This window comes from Pteropus alecto, unplaced genomic scaffold (assembly GCF_000325575.1).
Source record: "Pteropus alecto unplaced genomic scaffold, ASM32557v1 scaffold3, whole genome shotgun sequence".
Classification (NCBI taxonomy): Eukaryota; Metazoa; Chordata; class Mammalia; order Chiroptera; family Pteropodidae; genus Pteropus; species Pteropus alecto.
In genome coordinates, this window is record NW_006442484.1 from 8,382,039 (window position 1) to 8,406,678 (window position 24,640).

General features: G+C 39.4%; 1 protein-coding gene across 1 annotated transcript in view; it reads left to right on the forward strand.

Moving 5' to 3' along the window:
* The first annotated feature begins 19,826 nt into the window (after window positions 1–19,826).
* Window positions 19,827–24,640, forward strand: part of CCDC93 (coiled-coil domain containing 93) — an 80,451-nt gene continuing 75,637 nt past the window's right edge. Inside the window, exons 1-2 of the mRNA XM_006921431.3 lie at window positions 19,827–20,016; window positions 24,029–24,142. Of these exons, the coding sequence (XP_006921493.1) occupies window positions 19,975–20,016; window positions 24,029–24,142 (156 nt within the window). The 5' untranslated portion in view covers window positions 19,827–19,974. The remainder of the gene's footprint in view (window positions 20,017–24,028; window positions 24,143–24,640) is intronic.

Here is a 24,640-nt window from a genome sequence, read left to right on the forward strand (position 1 = left end):
GAGGGGAAAATGATGTGCAATATTTCCAAATTTATTTGAACTATGGAGTCCTTCTGTGGGGTGAACAATATTAGCCATCAAGATATAATCCCATGCAGCACACTATGGGAAATTGTGATCTGAAATCTGACAGCACAGAGCTTAGGGACTTTTTACTAGTTAGTGATTTATGGCAATATGAAAAGCTATAACCTCCTTCATCTTAATTAACTTTCAGAATAAATTTAAATACATGACAGAAAGCTGTGGTTGTTTTACTTTTGTCTTTCACCAAGTTTTACTCCTTCCTTCACCATTTTGTGCTCTTCTATAGCATTTGTTCTCTGGAAGCTCATTCATCTTCATTGGCTTTAGATTATTCTCATCTCTGGTAATTTTAAGTACCTTAAAAACTTTTGCTAACTCCATATCATTTGGAAAAAACTTTATTGAGCAACTCCTACTTCTGGTCAAGATGAGAGAATAGGTAAAGGCTGTGCTTGCTTCCTCCCATGACCACAAAAAATTTACAACAAAATTATAGAACAACCACCTTGAGAACCACCTGAAGACTAGCTGAACAGACCTTTTATAAGTAAGGGTATAAAGAAGAAGCTACGTAAAGACTGATAGGAGAAGCGGATATGCTGGTCCCACACCCACATGTGGTGGTAAGAATCAAAAATAACACCTTAGCTGTGAAGGTCCCCCTTGAAGAGCAAGGATTCCCAGCCCCAAACTGGGCTCCTCAATCCTGAGCACCAGTTCTAGGAAGAGAAGTTTCCACAACATTTGGCTATGAAATTCAGCAGGGAGATTCCATCTAGGGGAGGCAGAGGGCTGCTATAGTCTCAGACTCACCCATTCATAAACAATTGTCTTAAGATGCAGTGAAGGGACAGAAGCTCAAAAAGTGCCAGGGTCATATGGGGAGGAAATGAATCACCTGTCTTCAGGGCAACGGCTGGAGGGGAATCTCTCTCTGGGACAGAAATGCTGGTAGGTGCCATCGTTCCTTTGTTGAGCCCCCCATACACAAATACAAAGCCAGCAGGCACAGGCATAAGTGCTGATAGGCATCATTGTTTCTTTGTTGAGCCTTCTCCCCCCTGCCCCACCACACTCCCAAGCCTGTGAGTGCAGGCAGGTACCAAATTTTGGTCTCTTTTATCCTGCCTAACATTGCTTGCCCCACCCTGGTGAGTCCCTAAGACTCTGTCTTACTCTACTCGTGCACCCAGTTCAAAATTCTTTCAGCGGCTTTACCACATAAGTAGTAAGCCTCGGCCCATACTGTAAACTTTCTTAAAATCTCTTAAAGTTTCACAAGCCCCAATAAGCAGCAGCTGGGCTTGCTGTGCCCTGTACCTCTTGCTAAGCAGCTCCAAGCCTGGCACTAGTGGCCACCGGCCTCAGTTCCCAGCATAGCCTCTCCCAGGTGCCTCCAAGCCCAGCACAAGCAGCTACCAACTGAAGGTCATTTTGTAGTTTCTACAAGGTGGCCCTGGGTCAGACACAGATAGCAGCTGACATTGACCAGCACGGGAACTGCTGCCAGGAGGCACCAGAATCAATAAACGTGGTAGTCAACTTCAAAACATACCAGAGCACCACCCAATTAGCTTCACAAATAACACACCCAAAGGGTAGACTTAATAGGCACAAGAACACCATTAAAGTGAATCCTGCTATGTGGGGTCAGCCCCCACACAACAGTTCATCCACTGTAATCACTCTGTACAGCCAGTCTTTACAGCCAGTCACACTGAAGTTCAGTCCCACCCACTGACATGTCAACAGCAATCAAGACTCAACTATAACAGGAGGGCACTCACACTGACACAAAGGACACCCCTGGAGCACCCAGATCAAGTTACCAGGACTGTGCACCACTAGACCTAATAAGACACCTACTACATAAGACCACCCTGATAGGACTGGGAGACATAGCAGATCTACATAATATATAGAAACAAACATGGGGAAAGAACCAAAATGGGAAGATAAAGAAACATGTCCCTCTCCCCCACGCCCCGCCAAAATGGACAAAACTCTAGAAATGGAGGCAATCAACCTACCAGATACAGAATTCAAAACACTGGGATGCTCAATGAACTTGGGGAAAGAATAGATAAAATCAATTAGAACTCACACAAAGAGATAGAAACCATAAAAAAGAACAAATCAGAAATAAAAATACAGTAATTGAAATAAAGAATACATTAGATGAAATCCATAGCAGATACAAGAAATGAAGAGAAAGGAATCCAAACAGAATATTATAGAAGGTCATCAACATACAAGAGAAGAGAGAAAGAAAATAAGAAAGGAACAGATCACAATGGTATGAAACTAGAAATAAGTTTCAAGAGGAAAACTGAAAAATATATAAACACATGGAGGCTAAATAGCATGCTCCTGAACAATAAATGGGTTAACATGAGATCAAGGAAAGAATCAAGAGATGCATTGAGACAAATGAAAATGAAAACACGACGACCCCAAATCTATGGAACATAGCCAAAGCAGTCCTAAGAGGGAAATTCATAGTAATACTAGCTTACCTCAAGAAACAAGAAAAATCTCAAATAAACAATCTAAACTTAGACCTAAATAAACTAGAAAAAGAACAAACAAAATCCAAAGTGAGTAGAAGAAAGGAAATAATAAAGATCACAGCAGAAATAAATAAAATAGAATCTGAAAACACAATATAAAAGATCAATGAAACCAAGAGCTCGTTATTTGAAAAGATAAACAAAATCAATAAACCTTTGACCAGACTCATCAATAAGAAAAAAGAGAGAAATCCTTAAATATATAAAATCAGAAATTAAACAGAAGTGACAACTGACACCACAGAAATACAAAGGATTATAAGAAAATACTACAAACAAGTATATGCCAACAAATTGGATAACCCATAAGAAATGGATAAATTCCTAGAAAAATACACTCTTCCAAGACTGAATCAAGAAGAAACAGAAAATCTAAAGAGACTGATAACTACTAATCAAATCGAATCAGTAATCAAGAAACTCTTAACAAACAGAAGTCCTGGACCAGATGACTTCACATGTAAATTTTACCAAATATTCAAAGAAAAATTAATACCCATCCTTCCCCCAAAAATTTTAAAAACTGAAAAGGAGGGAGAGCTCTCAAGCTCATTTTACAAGGCCAGCATTACACTGGCACCAAAACCAGACAAAGACATTACAAAAACAGAAAATTAGAGATCAATATCCCTGATGAACACACATGCAAAAATCTTCAACAAAATATCAACAAACCAAATTCAGCAATACATCAAGAGATCATACATCACGATCAAGTAGGATTTGTTCCTGGGATGCAAGTTTGGTTCGACAGCCGCAAATCAATTAACTTGATACATCACATAAACAAAATGAAGAATAAAAATCATATGATCATATCAATAGATGCAGAAAAAGCATTTGACAAAAACAAGCATCGATTTATGATAAAAACTCTCAGTAAAGTGGAAATAGAGGGAACATATCTCAATAAAATAAAGGCTGTATATGACAAACCCACAGCTGAAATCATACTCAATGGAGGAAAGCCAAAAGTGGTTTCCTTAAGGTCAGGAACAAGACAAAGAGGTCCATTGTCACCAGTTTTATTCAAATTCTTGTTGTGAAAGTTCTAGCCACAACAAGAAAAGAAATAAAAGTTATCCAAATTGGAAAGGAAAAGTAAAACTGTCATTGTTTACAGATGACATGATACATATAGAGAGAAGATTCTACCAAAAAACTATTAGAACTGATAAATGGTTTCAGTAAAGCAGCAGAATACAAAATTACTATTTATAAATCAGTTGCATTTTTAACATCAATGATGAACAATAAAGGACCCCGAATAGCCACAGAGATCTTAAGAAAGAACAAAATTGGAGGTATCATGATGCCTGATATCAACCCATACTATAAGGCTATAGTAATCAAAACAGCGTGATACTGTTATAAAAACAGACACATAGATCAATGGAACAGAATGGAGAGCTCAGAAATAAACCCACACCTATATGGTCAATTAATCTATGACAAAGGAGGAAAGAATATACAGTTGAGTAAAGACAGCCTATTCAATAAATGGTGTTGGGAAAACTAGACAGATACATGCAAAAAAAATGAAACTGGACCACATTCTTATATCATATATAAGAATAAACTCAAAATGGATTAAAGACTTAAATATAAGACCTAAAACCATAAAATGGCTAGAAGGAAATACGGGCAATAAACTCTCTGACATTGCTCTTAGTAATATTTCTTCTGATATATCTCCTCAGCCGAGGGAAACGAAAGAAAAAATAAACAAATGGGACTACATGAAACTATAAAGTTTTTACACAGCAAAGGAAACCATAAATAAAACAAAAAGGCAACCTACTGAATGGGAGAAGATATTTACTACTGACACATCCAATAAGGGATTGATATCCAAAATCTATAAAGCACTCATACAACTTAAGAACAAAAAAAACCCCAAAACAATCCAATTTAAAAAAAATAGGCAGAGGACCTGGATAGACATCACTCCAAAGAGGACATAAACATAGCCAACAGACATATGAAAAGATGCTCAATGTCACTAATCATCAGAAAAATGCAAATTAAAACTGCAATTAGTTATAACCTCACACCTGTCAGAATGACTATCATCAATAAATCAATAAATCAGAAACGTGCTGGTAAAAAAGGGGAACCCTTGTACCCTGTTGGTGGGATTGCAAATTCGTGCAGCCACTATGGAAAACAGTATAGACTTTCCTCAAAAATTAAAAGTAAAACTATCTTACAACCCAGGAATTCCAATTCTGGGTATTTGTACAAAGAAATCCAAAATGCTAATTCAAAAAGATATGTGCACCCTTATTTTCATTGCAGCAGTAGGCAAGATGTGGAAGCAACTTAAGTGTCCATCAAAAGATAATTGGATAAAGAAAAGTATCCATAGATGGGTAAATGGATAAAGAAAATGTGATACATACATACAATGAAATATTACTCGGCCATAAAAAACAAATGAAATCTTACCATTTGCAACAACATGGATGGCCCAAAGGGTATATGCTAAGTGAAACAAGTCAGAAAGAAAAAGCAAATACCATATGATCTTGCTTATATGTGGAATCTAAAGAACAAAATTAATAAACAAACAAAACTGAAGCAAACTCATAGAACATTTCGATGGTTGCCAGATGGGAGGAGGGTTGGGGGTGGGTGGGTAAAAAAGGTGAAAAGATTAAGAAGTGCAAATTGGCAGTTACAAAATAGTTTCAGGGATGTAAAGCATTGCATAGGGAATACAGTAAATAATATTGTAATAACTATGTATGGTGTCAGGTGGGTACTAGACTTATCAGGGTCATCACCTCATAAGTTATATAAATGCCTAACCACTAAGCTGTACACTTGAAACTAACATAATATTGAATGTCAACTGTAATTGAAAAAAATTTTTTTTAATTTTAAAAAGGAAGGAACTTTATTGCTTTTTAACCTCTTTCAGAAATTACCATAAAACTAATTGGACTCAGATCCCCATCCTATCATCGTTGACATGTAAAATAGTGTTTTTCATATCTTAAGTCTGAAATCATGTTATCTTTTGTAGACAATTTTAGTGGAACAGACTGCAAAGAGCCCTAGAAATGTTAATTCTGTTACATCTGACATACTGAGAATTTTTGGTATTCAACCCAAGCTTTGAATTTCCTTTGCAACTTTCAAAATGCACAACCTCATGCTCTCTTTCAGAAGCTCTGGTATTGTTCAAAAGCAATTACGAAGAAAAACGAAATTACCTTTCGTCATTCTATCTATTCAGGGCCTTGGAAACGCAGACTGACAATGAACTGACAATTATTTTCAATCCACTTTCAGTTAATTTCACTAGAAATTGAGCCTGAGGATGGCTGACAAATAAAATATATTATTCATCTGAAAACATTCTCTTTGGGTCTACAGATCTCCAATCTATTTCATTAGTGATCATGATTAAACGAAGTTGAGAATTGATTTATGCAATAGTTATCCCTCTGCAATAATTAATTAGGAAAATAATACTTTGGTAGAGCTTTGAAAAGGAGCAGTTTCTAAGGCTCTTTGATAGAGTAGAAAACTTTTAAAATAATTATGAGGCAGTGTTCCTAAGGGAGTAGATATGCATTGCCCTTGCCTAGTTCCACATGTCACTAGACTTAAATCACAGTCAGGAAAAAGCTTCTTGAATCTCAATTCAGTTCATCTAACAATTTTTTAGTATGTACTACATGCCAGGCACTATGTGCTAAATCTGTGAGTATTACAGAAATGGAGCATTCTCAGAGAGTGAACATGGGCAGGTAATCATTAACTATCTTCACAAATGCTACAATGGTCATAACAGCGAAATGCTTTTGTAGTCATAGAGGCTCCAGTAATTAATTCCGATTGAATCATTGGGGAATGCTTCATAGGAGAAAGTGGCATTGGAACTGATCTTATGACAATGGACACGGTTTTGATTGACTGAGATGAAGAGTTGTGGGCTGGAGGAAATGTAAGCACAATTCCAAGCAGAGAGAATAGTATAAATAATTTCAAAAGACTAAGAAGAAACAGGTAGGTTTGAGAAGAGGTGAGAAGTCTAGGGTGGCTATGAGAGGTTAGAAGAGGAAATGTGTTGGGACTAGATTGTAAAGAAGAAACTTAAAGTCCACAGACTATTTTTAATAAGTTTTTAAATCAGGGGACTGTCTTGTTCAGATGATAAATCTGGTAATAGTGTCATGGGATGAACAAGTACTGGAAGGTATTATAATTGTTCTGGTGAGAGGCAATAACAAATTGTGGGAGAGGAAAATAAGGATACAAGAAGGAACAGACTTGCGAATCATTTAGCTCATCCCTGGGGAAGCCAAAGCACATTGAGGTCAGGGGTTGGAAGGATCTATAGGGATGATGTCATAGAGGTTGTGAGCAAGAGATAGTGAGGAAAATAAAGTATAAATTAAGTGCTAAAGTCTTGAAGGAAGATGGGAATGTCTTGTAAGGAAATAGAGAAGGATGTTGTTTCTTCACTCTGGTTCATTTATGTATTCAAAACCTACTCCACTGGGCCCTGGGAAAACAGAACCCATAAAACACATTAAGTCAACAGCTTTGGTCAAAGGAGGAACTTACTGTCTTCTGGCAGGGGAAGGTTAAAGGGTAGTTAACAGAACTAGAAAGTGGGAAGTAATGGAATTCAGAATAATTTGTACAGGTCAACAAGACCTTGTAAAGAAATGGGGAGAAAATGCTGCTACAACTGCAGCTTCATGTCACTTTTCCAGGCAGGAAGACAAGAACAGAAAAGAGTAAACAATGTGTATGTTGTGTATTACCTATTTTGAAGGATTTTTCCTAGAAAACATCCACTTACATTTTATTCTCAGAAGTGAGCCACATGTCTACTGGTAACTGAATGGCAGGATGGGAAATGTGGTATGTAACTAGGCACATTTTTATGCCAAACAGCTTCTGCTAGAAAGGAAGCAAGGAAGAATGGATGTTATATCAACAACCAGCAAGTGCATTTTGCATGTTTAAATATATTTTTATTCTATCCTGTTGGTTGATTGAAATCCAAGTTAAAAATTTTTCTTTTAGAATTTTAAATTCATTGATCCATTGCATTCTATCTTGCGGGTGTTGCTCTTGAGAAATGCCATTCTGATTCTCAATTCTTTGTTATGTGCCTGGTCTATCTCTGTAAAATCTTGGCATCTCCTCTTTATCTCTAGTGTTCTAAAATGTCATGATAATTTACTTTGGTGTGGATCATTTTTCTGTTCATTATCCATAGCATTTAGAGGATCTTTTCAATTTAGACACTCCTTTATAATTTCTTTGACAATCTTCTCCCCTATTGTCTTCGATTGGGTATCTGACCTCCTGGATGTTTCCTTGGCTCTATCTCTCAATTTTTCTATTGAATTTTTAATTTCAGCTATCATTTTTTAATTTATAAATGCTTAATTTTTATATTCTAATTATTAACTATAATTAGTAATTATCTATAATTATAATTATGTAATTATAAAATACAAGGCTGTGAAGTGAGGTTTTAAAAAAAATTTGGAGTTCTGGCTCTAGCTCAACACCCAGAATGTAATATAGCCTCATATTCCAAAAGAAGATGCTAGACTATTCATTCAAGACTCACTATGAGTCAAGTCCTGTACCCTTAGCTTACCTCCCATTTCTAGCCCATATATAAAGATAAATAAGTATACAAATAAATAAATAAAAAGGCTAGAGACTCTTTGGAGTCTGCATTTTTTTTTTGAAGAATTACACATGAGAGTGTAAACATTTAAAGTGGATGCTTCTCTCCAGCCCTTGAGCCAAGCAAGAGGAGGCTTCATGACACACACTCAAGACCGAAGATTCACTGCCATGGGTGGAGACCAACATCTCAGCCCCCAGCGTGCTTCTGCTGAAGCCTGTGGGCCTGCTCTATGCTGCAACCTGGCCAAGTATAAAGGGGCAAAGAGACTTGTGTCTTCTAATCACCTGAGGCTGCCTGGAGGTGCCTGTGTAGAGCAAAGAAGGGACTAGAGTGGGAATAATTTAAACTTCCATAATTAGATTAGACAGAGATCCATGAGTTTCCCCAAGAGCTAAGTGAGAAACCAGCAAAGTAAGAGCTTGAAGAGACCCCACCCAAGAATTCTGCACCAGCAGAATGAGCTCGTATCAGGAGTAGGTGGAAGAAGAATTAAGGAAACATCGCAAAACATTTTGCATGATGCTCCCTCCAATGAAGTATGGGGAGAACAGTACAAGTCCAAAAGTCCCACAAGACAAAAAGCAAAAAAGTTCTTCAAAAGCACCCTTGCCAGAAAGGGTTGCTTTGGGGCACCTGCCACACAGAGGCAGCGATGCTAGATTCAACAGCCCAATCAAATACAATTTTCTTCTGTTCCAAATCTGGTTTCCCTTGGGCATGACACTGGGAGTAGAGCAGAAGCATCAGTTAGTGAATGGGGGAAGAAGTGGGGTGAGCGAGAGAGAAAAACAGACCGTGAAAAACTAATTCCATTTTGTAAAATTCAAGGTCAGACCCAAGCTAGAGGAGGGGGAGAAAGTGTGAACTGGATGAAAGATTATTGACTAATTTAGATTGGAGTTTTTAATATCTGAAAAAGAGACTATCCTAATCTACAAAAGTATCTAAGAGAGACTTAGAATCTACACAAGAAATCATCCAGGTGTGGAGGGAAAGAAAATCTGATAGAGAAATTTTAAAGAAGATGGATGGGAAGAAAACGAGGTGGCTTCCTGCTTGCATGTTATCAAGTTTCGCCAACTTAAAAAACTAGTTATAATAGCATTTTTATTTCTCCTTCCATTCTCTTTGTCCTCGTAAAATCATACTTTTCCCGTAATTTTATTTGGATTTCAGGATGGACGCACATGTTCATTCCCTTCTTTAACCACAAGTCAATGCAACTGCACTTTTTTTGTACCAAGAACTCCTTTTCCAGGAAAGGCTAAGTTGGCCTATTGATATTCAAAATGAGAAATCAATAAATGATAGGACAGTCACAATTTCCACTTAAAGACTGAGCATATTTCACTTAAATAAGCTTACTTAAGAGAAAAATTATAACCGGTAGCTACCATTTGCACTCTGAAAGGATAATCATTGACTGTCACATCTGCCACCTTGTGGCCACTCTGATGCACATGTTTTGCTAATACTACCGCACTTCACACCTTTTCACCCATACACCCATTCATTCATCATCCATCCATCCACCCCCAGTCCATCCATGATGCACTTGTTCGAGGCAGGGTCTGAGCATGCAGATAAACAGAACACACACAGACCTTGCCCTTCCTTGAGGAACTGACAATCTGTGGGGAAAAAACACGTTTTGTTTTTTGACGGAGATTTGTAAGAGGTAAGGCTCTAAGGTTTGAGTCTGTTTTCTACCTTTTTTTCCCCCCTCAACTGGCTTCTTTCTTGTAATTTAATAAAAGGTACTTAAATCTTTGCCATCTTAAAAAGAAAGCCAAGAAACAAACTCTATCAATCGCGCTGCCCCTAACCATCTTCTTTATTCCCTTTGATTTATAGTCAAGTTTCTCCAAAGAGGAGTCTACACTCTCTGTCCCTTCTTTATTGCCTCTAATTCATTTTAGTGGTTGTTTTTATTTCATTTTCAACAATTTTTTATTATAAAATAATGAAAATATGAAGAAAATAAGAATAGTATAATTACTCATCTATTTGTCGCCCATCTTTATCAGATATTGACATATCGTAATTGCCCTAGATCCTCTTTCCCCAAGAAATAAAACATAACAGAATTTATGCTCTCGGGTTCTACTTTCCGCTTCCTTCCCACAGAAAACCACCATCATGAGCATAATCCCATGCATATTTTCACACTTGTATTACACATGTATGTTTCCATAAGCATCGAAAAATATTATTTTGAATGTAAATTTAGAAAATCACTATGAATGTTGCTTTTCTTAAAAACTCAACTTGATATTTTTCATATTTATCCATGTAACTCTAGTTTATTTTCACCACTATATATTAATCTACTGTATGAAGATATCACAAATTATATATCTATTCTTTTGATGAATATTTAAATCACATTTAGTATTTTTCTCTTTCAAACAATGCCTCCCATGAACAGTCTCACACATACCTCACACATGTGTAGTTCTTGAGAATAGGACCCTTTGTTTTTCCCCCCATTCTGGAAAGTGATGAAGAACCTCCCCAGGAATTCTCTCCGTTGAAGGTCTTTGCTAGCCCATCACATCCTCCACTGGCAGCAAAAATGTTGCTATGCCAAGCACTAGATTCAGTTCTCTGTCCACACAATCTGAAAACAGAAGTGAGTCACCTTCCAAGTTGATCCTACCCAGTAATAAATCTACTTCTGAAAATCCAGAACTGCAACTTTTTCTCTCTAGTAATGTAATTCTGATTTATTTTTCTCTTTATTTCTCTTAAGGAATGATACAGTGGTTCAAATAGAAGCTTTCAGGATTATAATTTTTAGGATGACATTTTATAATTTTAGATTATTTTAATGGCAATCTTATAAATTAACGACTTCCACATTATTCTATTTGTAGGTAATTAGAGTATTTTTGCTGTAGTTAACTTGTTAGATAAAATAATCCAGAAAGATGACAGTAATTTTTGTCTTTACCAAGAAATGTGAAGGGTCTTAGGATAACATTTGGAAATCTACAATATATGTATGTATGTGATCAGCAAATTATTTCCATATTATTTGATTTCAAGATAATGAAAGTATAATGTGTCTTTATTTAAGAAGTCTCTCTTCTTGATCAAAAAAAATACAGCATTTTTCAGTTTCTCTTCTAAAGTACTTTTGGATTTTCTCTCATTTAGTTTCACATGGACACTTGATAAAACTGTAATTCCTAGGATAATGTTATATAAATGTAGATTTTTTAGAAGTGCATTCTGAGTCATTGTTTCCTTTCTTTTGGTTTCCAAAGATTGTAAGGGTTGGATTTCAGTTGTTGCTGTTTAGATGAATGGCAGTATGAGTTTTACATGAGCAATCATGTCACCATGGACGTTTGGAACTCAAAGTCCACTTCTACAGACCAAGGGTTGGACTGACATCTTTTTTCTTTAAGTCACCTGATCATTCTCACCAGGCTTAGATAAAATCCAAACCCTTTTCAGTGGTCCCAAGGTTCATTGGGCTGGGCCCCTCTGCCTGCTCCGGGCCCCCATGCCCACCCAGCTCCTTCCATTCTGCCTAGGCAGGTCTCTCAGCCTAAAACACTTCTCTGACTCTGTGTCTTGACCCCAGCTCTTAAATGTTATGTCCCTGGAGAAACTCTCACTGACTTCCCACTCAAAATCATTCCTCCTGCTCCTCTTCCTCATCCCACCTTTCATCTTGCCATTAATGGCACTTATTTCAACAGACAATAATACAATTTTTGATATGATTATTTGTTAACTATGCATGTTCATCCCACAGCTCCATTTTATTTTGTTTTTTTTTCTGAATCCAGTATTTTTCAGGCAGAAGATTTGGGGTGTTTAAGGTATTTGGAGGGACGATTCTTTCCTGTATGGTGTATTAGTCAGGTTATGGCATCATAACGATGCTTTGCAGACAATCTCCACATCTCAGTGCTCACAACACTGATATCCCATTTGTGGGTCTGGCTAGGCTGGGTGTGGCTGGGTTCGAGACTTCCATCTACTCCTTTTGCTCTCACATCTGGTTCTTGTTCAAGGGCCCAGGTGAGGGTGCAGTGGCTGCTTGAGTATGTTTTGGAATGAGTAGAAGAAGCATAATAGAGTGAAGGAAACACAGGACAAAAGATTCTTAAACCCTCTGCCCAGAACTGGCACAATCTCTTACCTTCCCACATTTCTCTGGCCAAAGCAATTCTTATGATTCAAAATCAATGTAGGACACATCACATGCATAACAGCTGTGTGCTAAAAGTTCCTAATTTCTCCCAAGTCACTGCGAAAACTCCAAATGCCCTTTAAGTGCTGAATCACTTCCTCCACCCCTAATGAGAACCCTTCTTGGAGCCTGGCACTAAGTGGGTGCTTGATGGATATTTTTGGAAAAATTAATTTTGCCAAATTGCCCTCTAGAATCTTTGTAAACACTTACTCAATGACTGAGGAGTACTATAGTATTAATGTTCTTAAAACATTATTTCTTTCATGCAAAAAGGTATGCCTAATTTTAACTTTTTAGTGTTAGGCTGAGAATATATATATATTTTTATGTTTAGTGACAATTTCTTTTAGGAATTCTCTATTCAAGTCTTTTGTTCATTTTTCTATTAAATTTTCCCCCCTTATTTGTAACAACTCTTGTCATAGGTAATGAATATTTTTCCAGTTTGCCTTTTAAACGTTTTAAATATTTTTTGACAAGCAGACATTGCTAATATTTATTTATTTATTATTTATTTTTAAAAAATTAATTAATTTTTTTATGGTGACATTGGTTAATGAAATCCAGTAAGTTTCAGCTGTACATTTTAACAGTAAGGCATATATATATTTACAGTGTGTGTTCGCCTCCCATAGTTAGATTTCTGTCACCAAATATTTGACCCTTTTTACCCTATTTACTTCTCCCTTTTTCCTTCCCCCTTCCCCTCTGGTAACCATTAGTCTCTGTCTGTGAGTTTCTGTTTGTTTGTCCTGTTCATTTGTTGCTTTTAGGTTTATATCTCACATATAAGTGACATTCTGTGATTTTCAACTTTTTCTGTCTGGCTTGTTTTGCTTAGCATGATTATCTCAAGGTCCATCCACGTTGTAGCAAATGGCAGTATTTCATCTCTTCTTATGGCTGAGTAATATTCCATTGTATATATGGACCACAGCTTCTTTATCCAATCTTCTATCGTAGGACACTTTGGTTGCTTCCATGTCCTGGAATAATGCTGCTATGAACATCGGTGTGCAAATATCTTTTCGGATATGAGTTTTCAAGTCTTTGGGCTAAAATCCTAGTAGAGGGATTGCTGGATCATATGGTAGATCAGTTCTTAGTTTTTTGAGGAACCTCCATACTATTTTCCATAGTGGCTATACCAATTTGCAGTCCCACCAACAGTGTATGAGGGTTCCCTTTTCTTCGCATTCTCTCCAACATTTGTTATTACTTGTCCTGTTGATTATAGCTTTTCTAACAGGTGTGAGATGGTATCTCATTGCGGTTTTGATTTGCATTTCTCTAATAGCTAGCAATGTTGAGCATCTTTTCATATGTTTGTTGGTCATTTGTATGCCTTCTTGGGAGAAGTGTCTGTTCAGATCCTCTGCCCATTTTTTAATTGGATTGTTTGTTTTTTGTTGTTGTTATCGGGTTGTATGAGTTCTTTGTATATTTTGGATATTAGGCCCTTATTGGAGGTGTCGCTTACAAATATGTTTTCCCAATCAGATGGTTGTCTCTTTACCTTGTTGATGATTGCTTTTGCTGTGCAGAAGCTTTTTAGTTTGATGTAGTCCCATTCATTCATTTTCGCTTTTACTTCCCTTGCCTTTGAGGTCAAATTCATAAAATCCTCTTTAAGTCCAAGGTCCTTTAGTTTAATTCCTGTGTTTTCTTCTACGCATTTTATTGTTTCAGGTCTTATATTCAGGTCCCGAATCCATTTTGAGTTAATTTTTGTGTGTGGTGATTGACAACAGTCAAGTTTCATTCTTTTGCAGATGGCTTTCCAGTTTTCCCAGCACCATTTATTGAAAAGGCTTTCTTTTCTCCACTATGACATTGCTAATATTTAGATACCCTCATCTCTTACTCTTTTCTTTCATGGCCTGCTACAGCGAATATTTTTTACAGGCAACATAATGTCATATCAAATAGATATCTTATAATATATTTAACAATTCCATTTTAATGAATTATTTACATGGTTTCCAGGTTTTTCTCTTATAAATAACATTACGATAAAGATTTTGTATATAAGTCATATTCAAGGATATTTTTAAAGTTCTTGATACATTTTGCCAAATTACTCTTGAGATTCTACTCTCCAGGCCCCATAAGCCAGATCCCCCACTCCAGTATCCACACCCCAGATCCTCACACCCTCGGCGCACACACTCCAGGCCCTGCTGATGAAGCCTTTCCTGGCCAGCCTTGTAGAAAAGTAAACAAGGTGAGAGGGGTGAGAGTGGGTCTGGAGGAGCAGAGGAAAGTTGTCCAGAACATGCCAGGTGCTTTCTCTGCCCAGAGGGCTTTTCTCTGAAATCATCTCATGTCACCTTGAGATTTAGGTCTCCCCTCAAATGGTACCTGAGAGCCCTATCCCGACCACTTCATCTAAAAAAGGCTGACTCCTGCTATTCCCTATCACATTACATTGGTTTCATTGCTTTTTCTTGAAGAGTACTTATTTCTGCCTATTATCTTATTACTTTACATGTTTAATTCCTGTCACTAATTATCTTGTCTGGTTTCCTGACTGCACTATCTCCAGCAACAGGAACTATTTTCTGGCACAGAGAAAAGTGGTTCTCAAATTGGCTACTTATTATGATCACCTGTAAAGTTTTAAAAATTAACTCCCTCAATAAGAAATGTTTAATTATTTAATCATTTTCCCAAGAAAATGTTAGATTTCATTTTCTATAGCAGATATAGAATGTAGCAGATGTTCTCAAGGATGTTTATTCATTGCTGTGTACTTGGATCCTTGTCAAATCCTTTCTAATGTAGCTAACAGTATGGTTGTGAAAATTATGGAAATTGTTGTAATTCCTTAAGAAAACTATAATTGTTTGGGAAAATGCACTAGAACCCGTGTGTGTGTGTGTGTGTGTGTGTGTGTGTGTGTGTGCGCGCATGCACACACTCACTGAATTGTGTCCAGAAACAGAGGGAGTATAGGTTTGTTTGCACTACCTGTGTCTCCACTTTTTACTATAGAAATGTGACATGCTAAATATAGGATGGTGTGTTGTAAAATTTTACTATTTGAGACTAGATTGGCATACAATTAAGAATTTTCAGAAATAACTCATTTAACTGAAGGACTCTTCGTTTACGGATCTTAGATTTTGTGTGCCTCTGTGATCTATAAAGAAAGAGAATAATAATGAGGTCCCTCTTTGCTCTGTGTTGCCCAGGGTATGTATCCCTGTATTGGTTTATATATAAACAATATATTCCAAAGGAAAAAATCCATATTCATATTCCTCCCCAGACCATTTAAATCAGAATCTCTAGGGGTGGAACTCAGTCAGGCATTGGTAGCTTTTAAAATTCCCCACGTGAGTTCAACGTGCAGCTTAAGGAAGACCAGAAACTGGAGATGTTGAGGATGAGTTAGAGTGGTGGGGACGGGGGCATCATCTCAAACGAGGTTTCCCGAGGAACAAGATGCATTGACTCAGACATTAGGGAGGCAGCAGGCATGAAGAAACCTTTTTAAGGGGCTTGGTTCCCTGGTCCATATATCGAGAAGTTTGCCCAAGTGCGTGTGAATCAGGGAACACTCCCATTCTGAGGCAGAACCAGGCCCCAGTCTGGAATCCCCAAGCTCATCAGTGCTCAGGCTTCTGAAGTCCGGCTGGCGGAGATGACCAAAACCACTTGGGGCATCCGATGCCCATGAGAAGCAGAGAGGGGACCCAGAATGCTGCTATTGATATTCATGTATAGCTTTATTCACTTTTGTATCCCCAACACCTAGTATAGTTCTTGGCACATAGAAGGTACTCAATAAATGTTTACTAAATGAACGAAGAGTCCAGCTGATTTTTCTAAAGGTTTCTTTCTCCATGTGACACAATGGCAATGCTTCCATGATAACAAGACCTAATAGTTGACATTTACTGTTTTCTACACAGGACAAATTGTTCAAAGTTATTCATATACATATATGGTAATGCAATCCTCATTTAATGGTAAAGATCCCCACGCAGTAGAGAGTACTAATAGAACTCTGAGAAAAGAGTCTAACAGCCAGATAGGAGGAGAGGGGGGCTTCCCCAAGAAGGGGAATAAAACACACACTTGTTGGGGTTATAACCCTTTCTATCCAGTTTGCTCTGTCGAGCTTTACAAAATCTCCAGTCCAGCCATTTTTTTAATTCTCAAACATAGCCAAAGCACTTTGCCAATAATGTTGTGTGTTCGCTTCACTCAACCTTAAATTCAAAGAAACCCACAAATGCACTTTAGTTTAAATTAGTTTTTTTTCAGGCACTTATTAATACATATATTTTAAAGCAAGTACAACAATGCAGAAACCATTCAACCTAAAACAAAAAGCATGAAGCAAAATATCCAACCTCACTTACCTTTAAATAGTTTATAAAGAAATAACATTACACAGCATTGTTTGAGAAAAACAAATTAAGGGCTCCTGCTCATTCTCTCACTCATGCCATGCCTCACTTGCTGGGTCGGTGTGTTGGCCTCTTATCTGGTCTAGGGCCTCCGGCCTCACTCTATTCCCACTCCTCTCCCCCATTACTTATCCAATTTCCTACTGGTCTGATGTGCACTAATCAATGGCAGGCCTCTTCCCTTAGGACAAACCAGGACCTCCTCGGCACTCTCATTAGGGCTTCACTTCTACGGCCCCACCTAACAACCATTTTGCCTCACCTCCTTGCAGCTCACCTTACATGCTCCTGTGCATTCATTGCCTGAACAGAGAGCTGCACACACTGTGCTGTCCTCTTCTCTCCTACTTTCTGATTCACTCCTCACACCTCAGATCCAAAGCTGCCTCTTTTCTATATCATCCCCATGCACAGACACTCTGCCCTGGCCGATCTACCCCTGCTGATCTCCTCACTTCCCAGATGGCAATCATGTCCAACTATCTATTTGCATGTCTGCATCTTTCTCCTGCAGGGCAACGATACTATTTTCACATTTTGAATTTCCCACATACGCTGAATAAATAAACTAAAACGAGCAAAGAAAACACAGAAATCAAGAAGCCAAAAGTATCACCTGACCATGCAATAAGTTGTCATGTAACTGGGAGACCATAAAGTCACTGCAGGGCACAGCATGTCCATCCATTAGGCATAAATCTACAGGCTCAAAGTGCAGCAGACCAAGGTTAAACTTTGAGTATCCATACGCATTCTGTAGAGGATCTTATGGCAGATTCTGTGAATTGGCTTAGATATCCTGTGACTGTCTACTGGATCTTCCTCAGTAGAGAGGCTGGAAAGCAAATGGTCTATGGTCTATTTTCCATACACCTTTGCATCTAGGGTTCTGAATGCTAGTTATGTTCCCAACTAGATGCATCTGCTGAGTTCTGCACGTGCATCAATTACATGAGGAGACGGGGAGGGCATAAAGGATTCACTGTGTGATATGGATCACAGAAGTAACCTGGATTTTGGGCCAAACATCAATATCTGGTCACCAAACAGTGGCTACAAATTACCACCTCCATTCCCCTTCATCCTATACCATCTCAGGGAAGGACAATTTTAAGATTACAAAAATAACGCATTTGGGGAGTTATGCCAGTGGGCACCTTAGAAATTAATTGAATTTCAGTGGCTTCACAATGGACAAGAGCAAGATGTCACAACTTCTACTTCATCATTTTTTACACACATAAAACATAAGAGCTCCCATCTTAACACTTTAATTTGCATATTCAAATTTTTCAAAATATTAGGTATTGGGGGGTAGTGGCCATATTTGCTAACTACATTTAAGGAGGAAATGGCCTTTCATAATGCCTTGGGACAGGTAGCAAAATCTCACATAGCAGACAAGCCTAAATAGCTGTATATAAAGAAGCCCTGAGAATAGGACCCGGAGAATAATAAGACTCAGGAAGATTGCACAGGAGCCCCCTATTTTAAATGCCTTTGCAATGTTTTAAATAAACATAAGCAGCTGTCTTTCCCGATAAGAAACTGTCTTGTTTTAACTGTGTAGGGTGACAGTAGCAGAGTTGTGTTGATGGCATGCTTTTATTTTTTATTTTATTTTTTTAAAGATCCCAGCAAAAGAGCTATGGCAGCAGTTGAGAATGCTTGAGCAGCCCACGTTTGAGAGAGGAACCCTGAAGAGCCTTGGAGAAGATCTCAAACAGACGATGTCAGAGAAGGCTCTTTGTGAGGACTTGCTCAGATGAATGCATCACTTCTCCTATCCCCTGGCTCAGGGTATCTATACACACATTTTGTCTCCCTAGTGGAGTATTTGGGGATGAGAGATTTTTCTGTCCCTCTTCTACACCTCCAGTACAGAGGTATGTAATGTTCTTCTAAGTACAAGGTTCTTGAGAACCTCACAAATACTTTCTTTCCTGGACAAAAGGGTGCCATAGTAAAGAGCTTCCTGTTAGGATCACCTTTATTATAGGTGAAGTTTTCTATATAGCCTCGATCCTTCTGTCCTCATGTTTCTCTCAGTCCTTATGCTTTTGGCTCTTGGTGTGGCTAAGAAAGGGGAATCATGAAGTCTTGAAACAGGAACGAACCTTAGAAAGCATCTAGTGCAAGTATAGGTGTTTAGAAAAGTAGAGTGACACAGTTGAGGTCACACATCATGTTAGTGGCAGTGCTGGGACTAGATTTCTAATTTACAATGTCCTTTTATTCATTCATCATCATCTATCCAACCGTCCTTCTATCCAACAGATATTCTGAGTTCTGTCATGGGTCTTCTCTGAGAATGCGTCTCCAGTGTTGAGGTCATTTTAGCTGCCACATCACTTACACAATGCACTCCTTGTCTGTCCCGGAGGATGGCAGCTATATAAAGAGTTGTCTCCCTGGCCACAAGGCACTGCACCTGCTCCACATAATGGCTTCAGGAAACCCCTCTCTGCATCCTTACCATCTTTAAAAGTGGGTATTCAGAAAATGTTTGCCGTTGAAGAAATTCTTCACACCTTTTGTACTGGAGTTTATCCTGACAGAGAAGAGATGTCTCTGGAACCAGAGTACAGAAGGTGGTTGGAAGAGCCAGCAGCTGCCAGTGGTTTTCTGATTTTGGCAGAGGTGTTGGGTTTTTTGTGCATCTGTATTTGTACCACCAGTGCATTCATCCCAGTGTCCAATAACTACGTGTTATGAGAAGCAGAGAGGGTCCCAGAATGCAAACTTTCCCCAAGAAAATACTCCCTTTTCTAAAGCACTTCGAAGGGAAATGCAAAGACCCGTCGCGAAGGTCCCGCAGAGCGTCAGCCTCCACAGAGCGGCGGGACAGCAGGTCTCCGCCCCTGCAGGCCCCGCCTCGCCAGGGCTGCGCTCGCGCAGCCGCAGTCACGCCGCATTCCCGCACCAGCGCGCATGCGCCGGCCGGTGGCGGTAGCGGCGGTCGCAGCAGCAGAGGAAGTTTCCGCTTTGCACTCCACCCCGGTAGCAGCTTTGCAGCTGGAGACAGCTTCCTCTGGCGGTTTCGCAGACTTCAGTGCCGCGGCACGTTAGCCTAACCGGATCATGGGGTTGCCCAAGGGGCCAGAAGGCCAGGGTCTCCCGGAGGTAAGGACGCCCCTCTCCCTGACACGTCGGGTTCCTAAGAGAGGGCCGAGCCTGCGGGGTGGCGAGCAGAAGGGGCCCCGGCTGCATTTGGGGAGCCCCGCCCCCTTCCTCAGGTGTGTGCTCCTCGGGGAGCACTGGCCCTCCCCGCTGGTGCTGAGCAGGTCCCCTCTGCGTGGGCGTGGGTAGGGGCTAACTTGAGCTGCTCCCGGGTCTCCGGGGACTGAGGTGGCCTTCCCAGCCCAATAACTGCCCCAGGGTAGCCCCGGACGTCGCGGGGCCCGGGGTCCTACCTCTCCCGCTCTCCGAGACAGCTTCTCCAGAACCCCGGCGCCGCAACGGTGGCACGGCGGGCCTGGACTGCTGCACCCAGGAGTCACGAGACGTGAGCTGGGACCGTCCGGACTCGGGTTGTTTAACGGGCAGTGACCTTATGGCGCCTTCCGCCGCCTTGCGGGGCACGCGGGGTCGCGGCAGCCAGCCCTTCCCCCTTGGTGTCTGGAGGGAACGCCTCCCTCCAATTACCCCCATACCCGACCTGGGCGACAGAAGGACATTTGGGGGCCGGCACTAAGATGTGTCCGGCCGAGTCAGTGCGCCTTGATGTCCAGTGGTGGTGTGTGGTGGAGACTCAGCGGCGGGCTGAGACACTGCTGTTTCTCCAGAAGATAGCGAGTGCCTTTCCTTCCAGAGGTGTTTGTTATTAATTACTAACTGGGTCGTAAGGGACAGGATAATCACTGGTTTTCGGATATCCACATTGTCTGGGAATAAAGAGAAGGTGCATTTCTTTTTGCTGCAAATATCACTTAGCTAGGTGGTTTGCATCTGCCTTCTCTTCACTTGATTTACTCAAAAGCTAGTCTAGTTTACTAGATTCTTGAAAGAAATGGAATCCACACTGTACCTCTCTCGTGCTCCTACGGTTCTAAAGCAGGTATTTGGCAGGAGAAATGATTTCTGGACATGATGAGTGGTCCTTTCACACTGAGCTGCCTATGGCCAGTCTTGCTTCTCTGTCCCACTCCCTCTGGTTCTTTAATCCCACAAGTACCCACTAATTGAGAGATCACTGTTTAGTGCATAGAAGCCGAGGATACAGTGATGGTAGGACAGACAATCTCTATGTATGCTCCCGAGTCAATTTTGTTGTTAAAAGAAAACTTAACAAGTGTATGTTGTCAGAACCCTCGTATTAGGTAAAACTGTTACATACAAGTTGCTTTGATGGGACTAGGAATTGTGAAGCCTGGGATCTGTACTGTGATATTTGATTTGATATTGCTTTTTGGCCACTTCTTTATTCTAGGCTTTCATCGTTTTTGCCTAGCCTTTTGCTGTAGACTCCTGTCTGGTCTCCCTGGTTCTACCTTAAATTCCTCCAATCCAATGTCCCACTACCAAAGGAGATTTTTCTAAAATAAAAGCAACCAGCTTCTGTATGTCCTTTGTTTAACCCTTCTCTGACTGCTGGGAGGTTGGGTCCTGTTTGTCACTCTTCCAAGAGCCTAAGACAGTTCTTGGCAATTAGAAGGCAGACTGGTTGGATATATAATCGAATTACTATCATTTAGTTCAAAGACTAGTACACATAGTTTGTGTCATTAAGCTGTTACTAGTCCTATTAATTCATTCACTTCAATTTTTTAAACCTTTGTGGTATGCATGTGAAGGCTAGAACGATTAGCTCAACTTGGCCCTCCTTCCAGCTTGCATGAACTACAGTACAAGGCAATTGAAAATTTAGTGTGCCTAGTTTAGGAGCTCACAGTCATTTATCTTTATCAGAATTTTATTTTTTTTAACAGTTGATGTAGTAACCAGTGTGATGGCTTTTTATGGCTTCAAGAGAGGCATGTTTTCATGCCCTTTTCCATTTTGTTTCAGTGTTTATCTGTGAAGTAAATTTGGAGTCTTATTAGCATTACCTATTTAGTGTTTTGTGCCAAAAAGTTATATCACAGGTTATGTTGCAGAAGTACATTTCTCCATTCTGGGGGTAAGTGGTTGGGAAGCTTGGGCCATGCATCTGCCATGGATGCTCCTTAGGTAAAAGTTGAGGCAGGGATGATCCTCCCGTGATTTGTTGTCCTCTACTTAGAAGTGTTTTCATGATAAATGGTAATTGAACAAATGAAAGCTTCCTGTTTTACAGGCCAGCAGTTTTAAGAAAATACTTTTATCATCCCATTTTCCTTTTGTACTCTTATCTTTGTGAACCACAACTGCTCTTTACCTTCTCCTTTTTTGTGTTTGTCCACTTGTCACAGACCTTTTGCCAAGAAAGAGAAGGTGTGAATCATTAACATCTTATTTTGCATGTCCATTAATAATTAGTGAACGCTAACCTTCAGAATCTTTGATAGGCTGGACCAGGGTCATTTGAGAGAGAGGTTAAATGAGTAGCAGTGCAAGGCTATTCCTCCACCACCACCCCCCATTGCAAGGAATTAACAGTCACTTTAATAATTCCTTGATCAACTGTATGTTATTATGTATGCTCCCTCTCCTGGCAGTTTGTACTTCAAAATAAGCTTGAATTTCCATTTTCAGTGTCATGACTATGAAAATATTTTGTTAATACATGACTGGCTTAGGTCATGCACTTTATGTAATGATTGAGCATGTCATTCCCTAGTTAATAAGTGTGTCCTTGGAGCCTAACACTGTTTCAGAACAAGGGAGTAAACATGGGTGAGTAATATATGGGTCCTCTCCTGAACCAGCTAATATAATAGTCCATTTGGAAAGACAAGCATGTACATTAACACCAGACATGTCACTCAAAAGGTGTTATTTAATTGTATGACTGACATGGATTATAAATAAAATAGAAATGTAGAGTAATGGCCATTTTAGGCTGTATTAGGCTGTATCTGGCATCAAATAGGGGCTAGAATTTGAAGATGGTTCTGGGTGGCCGGAGACTATCAGAAGAGGGATGATGTGGACAGTGGTTGTCTAGGTTGCCCATAACCGTATGTGGATTGTTTTAGGGGGAGATGAAGGACAAAGCTGGAAAGATAGGTTGTGACCAAAGATCTGGATGCCAAAGTAAGACATTGGGAGTTTATTTTGGAGACTGTGTATGATGCATCAATGATGAGGGCTGGGGGATCAACCAAAGAGGTAATGATGTGAAAACTGTGATTTAGGAAGGAATGAGCAAGAGAAATTAACAGAGGAGAAAGATTGAAAGGCAGTTGCAATAGTCCTGGTATGAAGTGTAGATAAAAGAGAAGGGAGGTTAAACGTGAGATGCTTAGTAAAGGAAGATTTAACAGGCGTTGTTGAGTGAGTAGTCAGAAGTGGGTACGAGGATTTGAACCAGAATACCTTGGTGGTGGTTTAGGTATAGAGAGGTTTTTTTTATTTTCTGCAATGACACAAGAGAGGAAAGACATAGTTCATGAAAATAAATGAAAGCAAAAGTACTAGAATACTTAAATGTATTTGACTTGTAAAATAAACACTATTTAAATATATTAGGTGAATTTATTATTTTTAAGGCAATCCTCTTATATGACAATAATCACCTTTTCTGGATTGAAAGCCTTACATTTGCGTTAGAGATCAAAAAAGAGAAGTGTAGAGAAACATACATATTTGGATTCTTTGTTCACGCCCCTCTTGAAAATAACTTGGACCAAAATGAGTATAAAGTTTAAAAGAAAATCCACCTTGTTCCTGTCTGTAAGGAATTCATAATCTAGTTGAGAAGCCTGTCAATGTAAACAGTGTGTTAGAAAACAGGGAGGTAATGTGCCATAGTCTTCCTTTCCCTGAATAGGCTCTACTACCTGTGTGTGTCTTCTCCCCTGACCTATGACAATTGACAGCTTGTTGAGGACTAGGGACTCTGTTCTGTGCAACTCTGGCAGCACAGTGTCCCCATGCTCCTACATGACTGCAGTGATATAGCTAATGTCACCTGGCAGTGTTGTGGCATGAGGAGATATACCTAGTGTTCCTTTATTCAAGGTAGCTTTTAGCAGCCTTTTACCTTTTGTTTTAGGTAGAAACAAGAGAAGATGAAGAACAAAATGTCAAATTGACTGAAATTCTGGAACTCTTGGTTGCAGCTGGGTATTTCAGGGCAAGAATTAAAGGCTTGTCACCTTTTGATAAGGTAAGAGGAAACCTTTCTAGCCTTTTTTTTTTTTTTTTGGTCAGGATGGCGTGGTTACCATAGAAAGGAGAAAGAGATTGTGTTTTTCCTTTTTCCATGTCCATGTTTCCATTTCTCCCTAATTCAGATTTATTATAGAAGGATTTAAATTTCCTATTATAACATATCAGTAGATATACATTGAATTCCTTTGCTATGCATGAAGCTTTGGGAAATGCCAATTAACAAAAGAGATAGTTACACCTTTTAAGGAACTTACAGTTTGGTTGTGGAGGTAAAGCTTATGTAAGATAAAATAATCTGAGTCAATAAGGAGCTATCCCCAAGTCAGTGTGCTCACAGGCAATTGCCAGCTTTTCTATGGATGGTAAATGCTTAATTTGAAGGAGGGAGAAGTCACTATGGGATGAAGTTTAATTCAGCAGAACTTTGAATAATTATATGCACAAGGCATAGTTATTATAGGTGTTCAAGGCACAGAGATAAGACAAAGGCTCT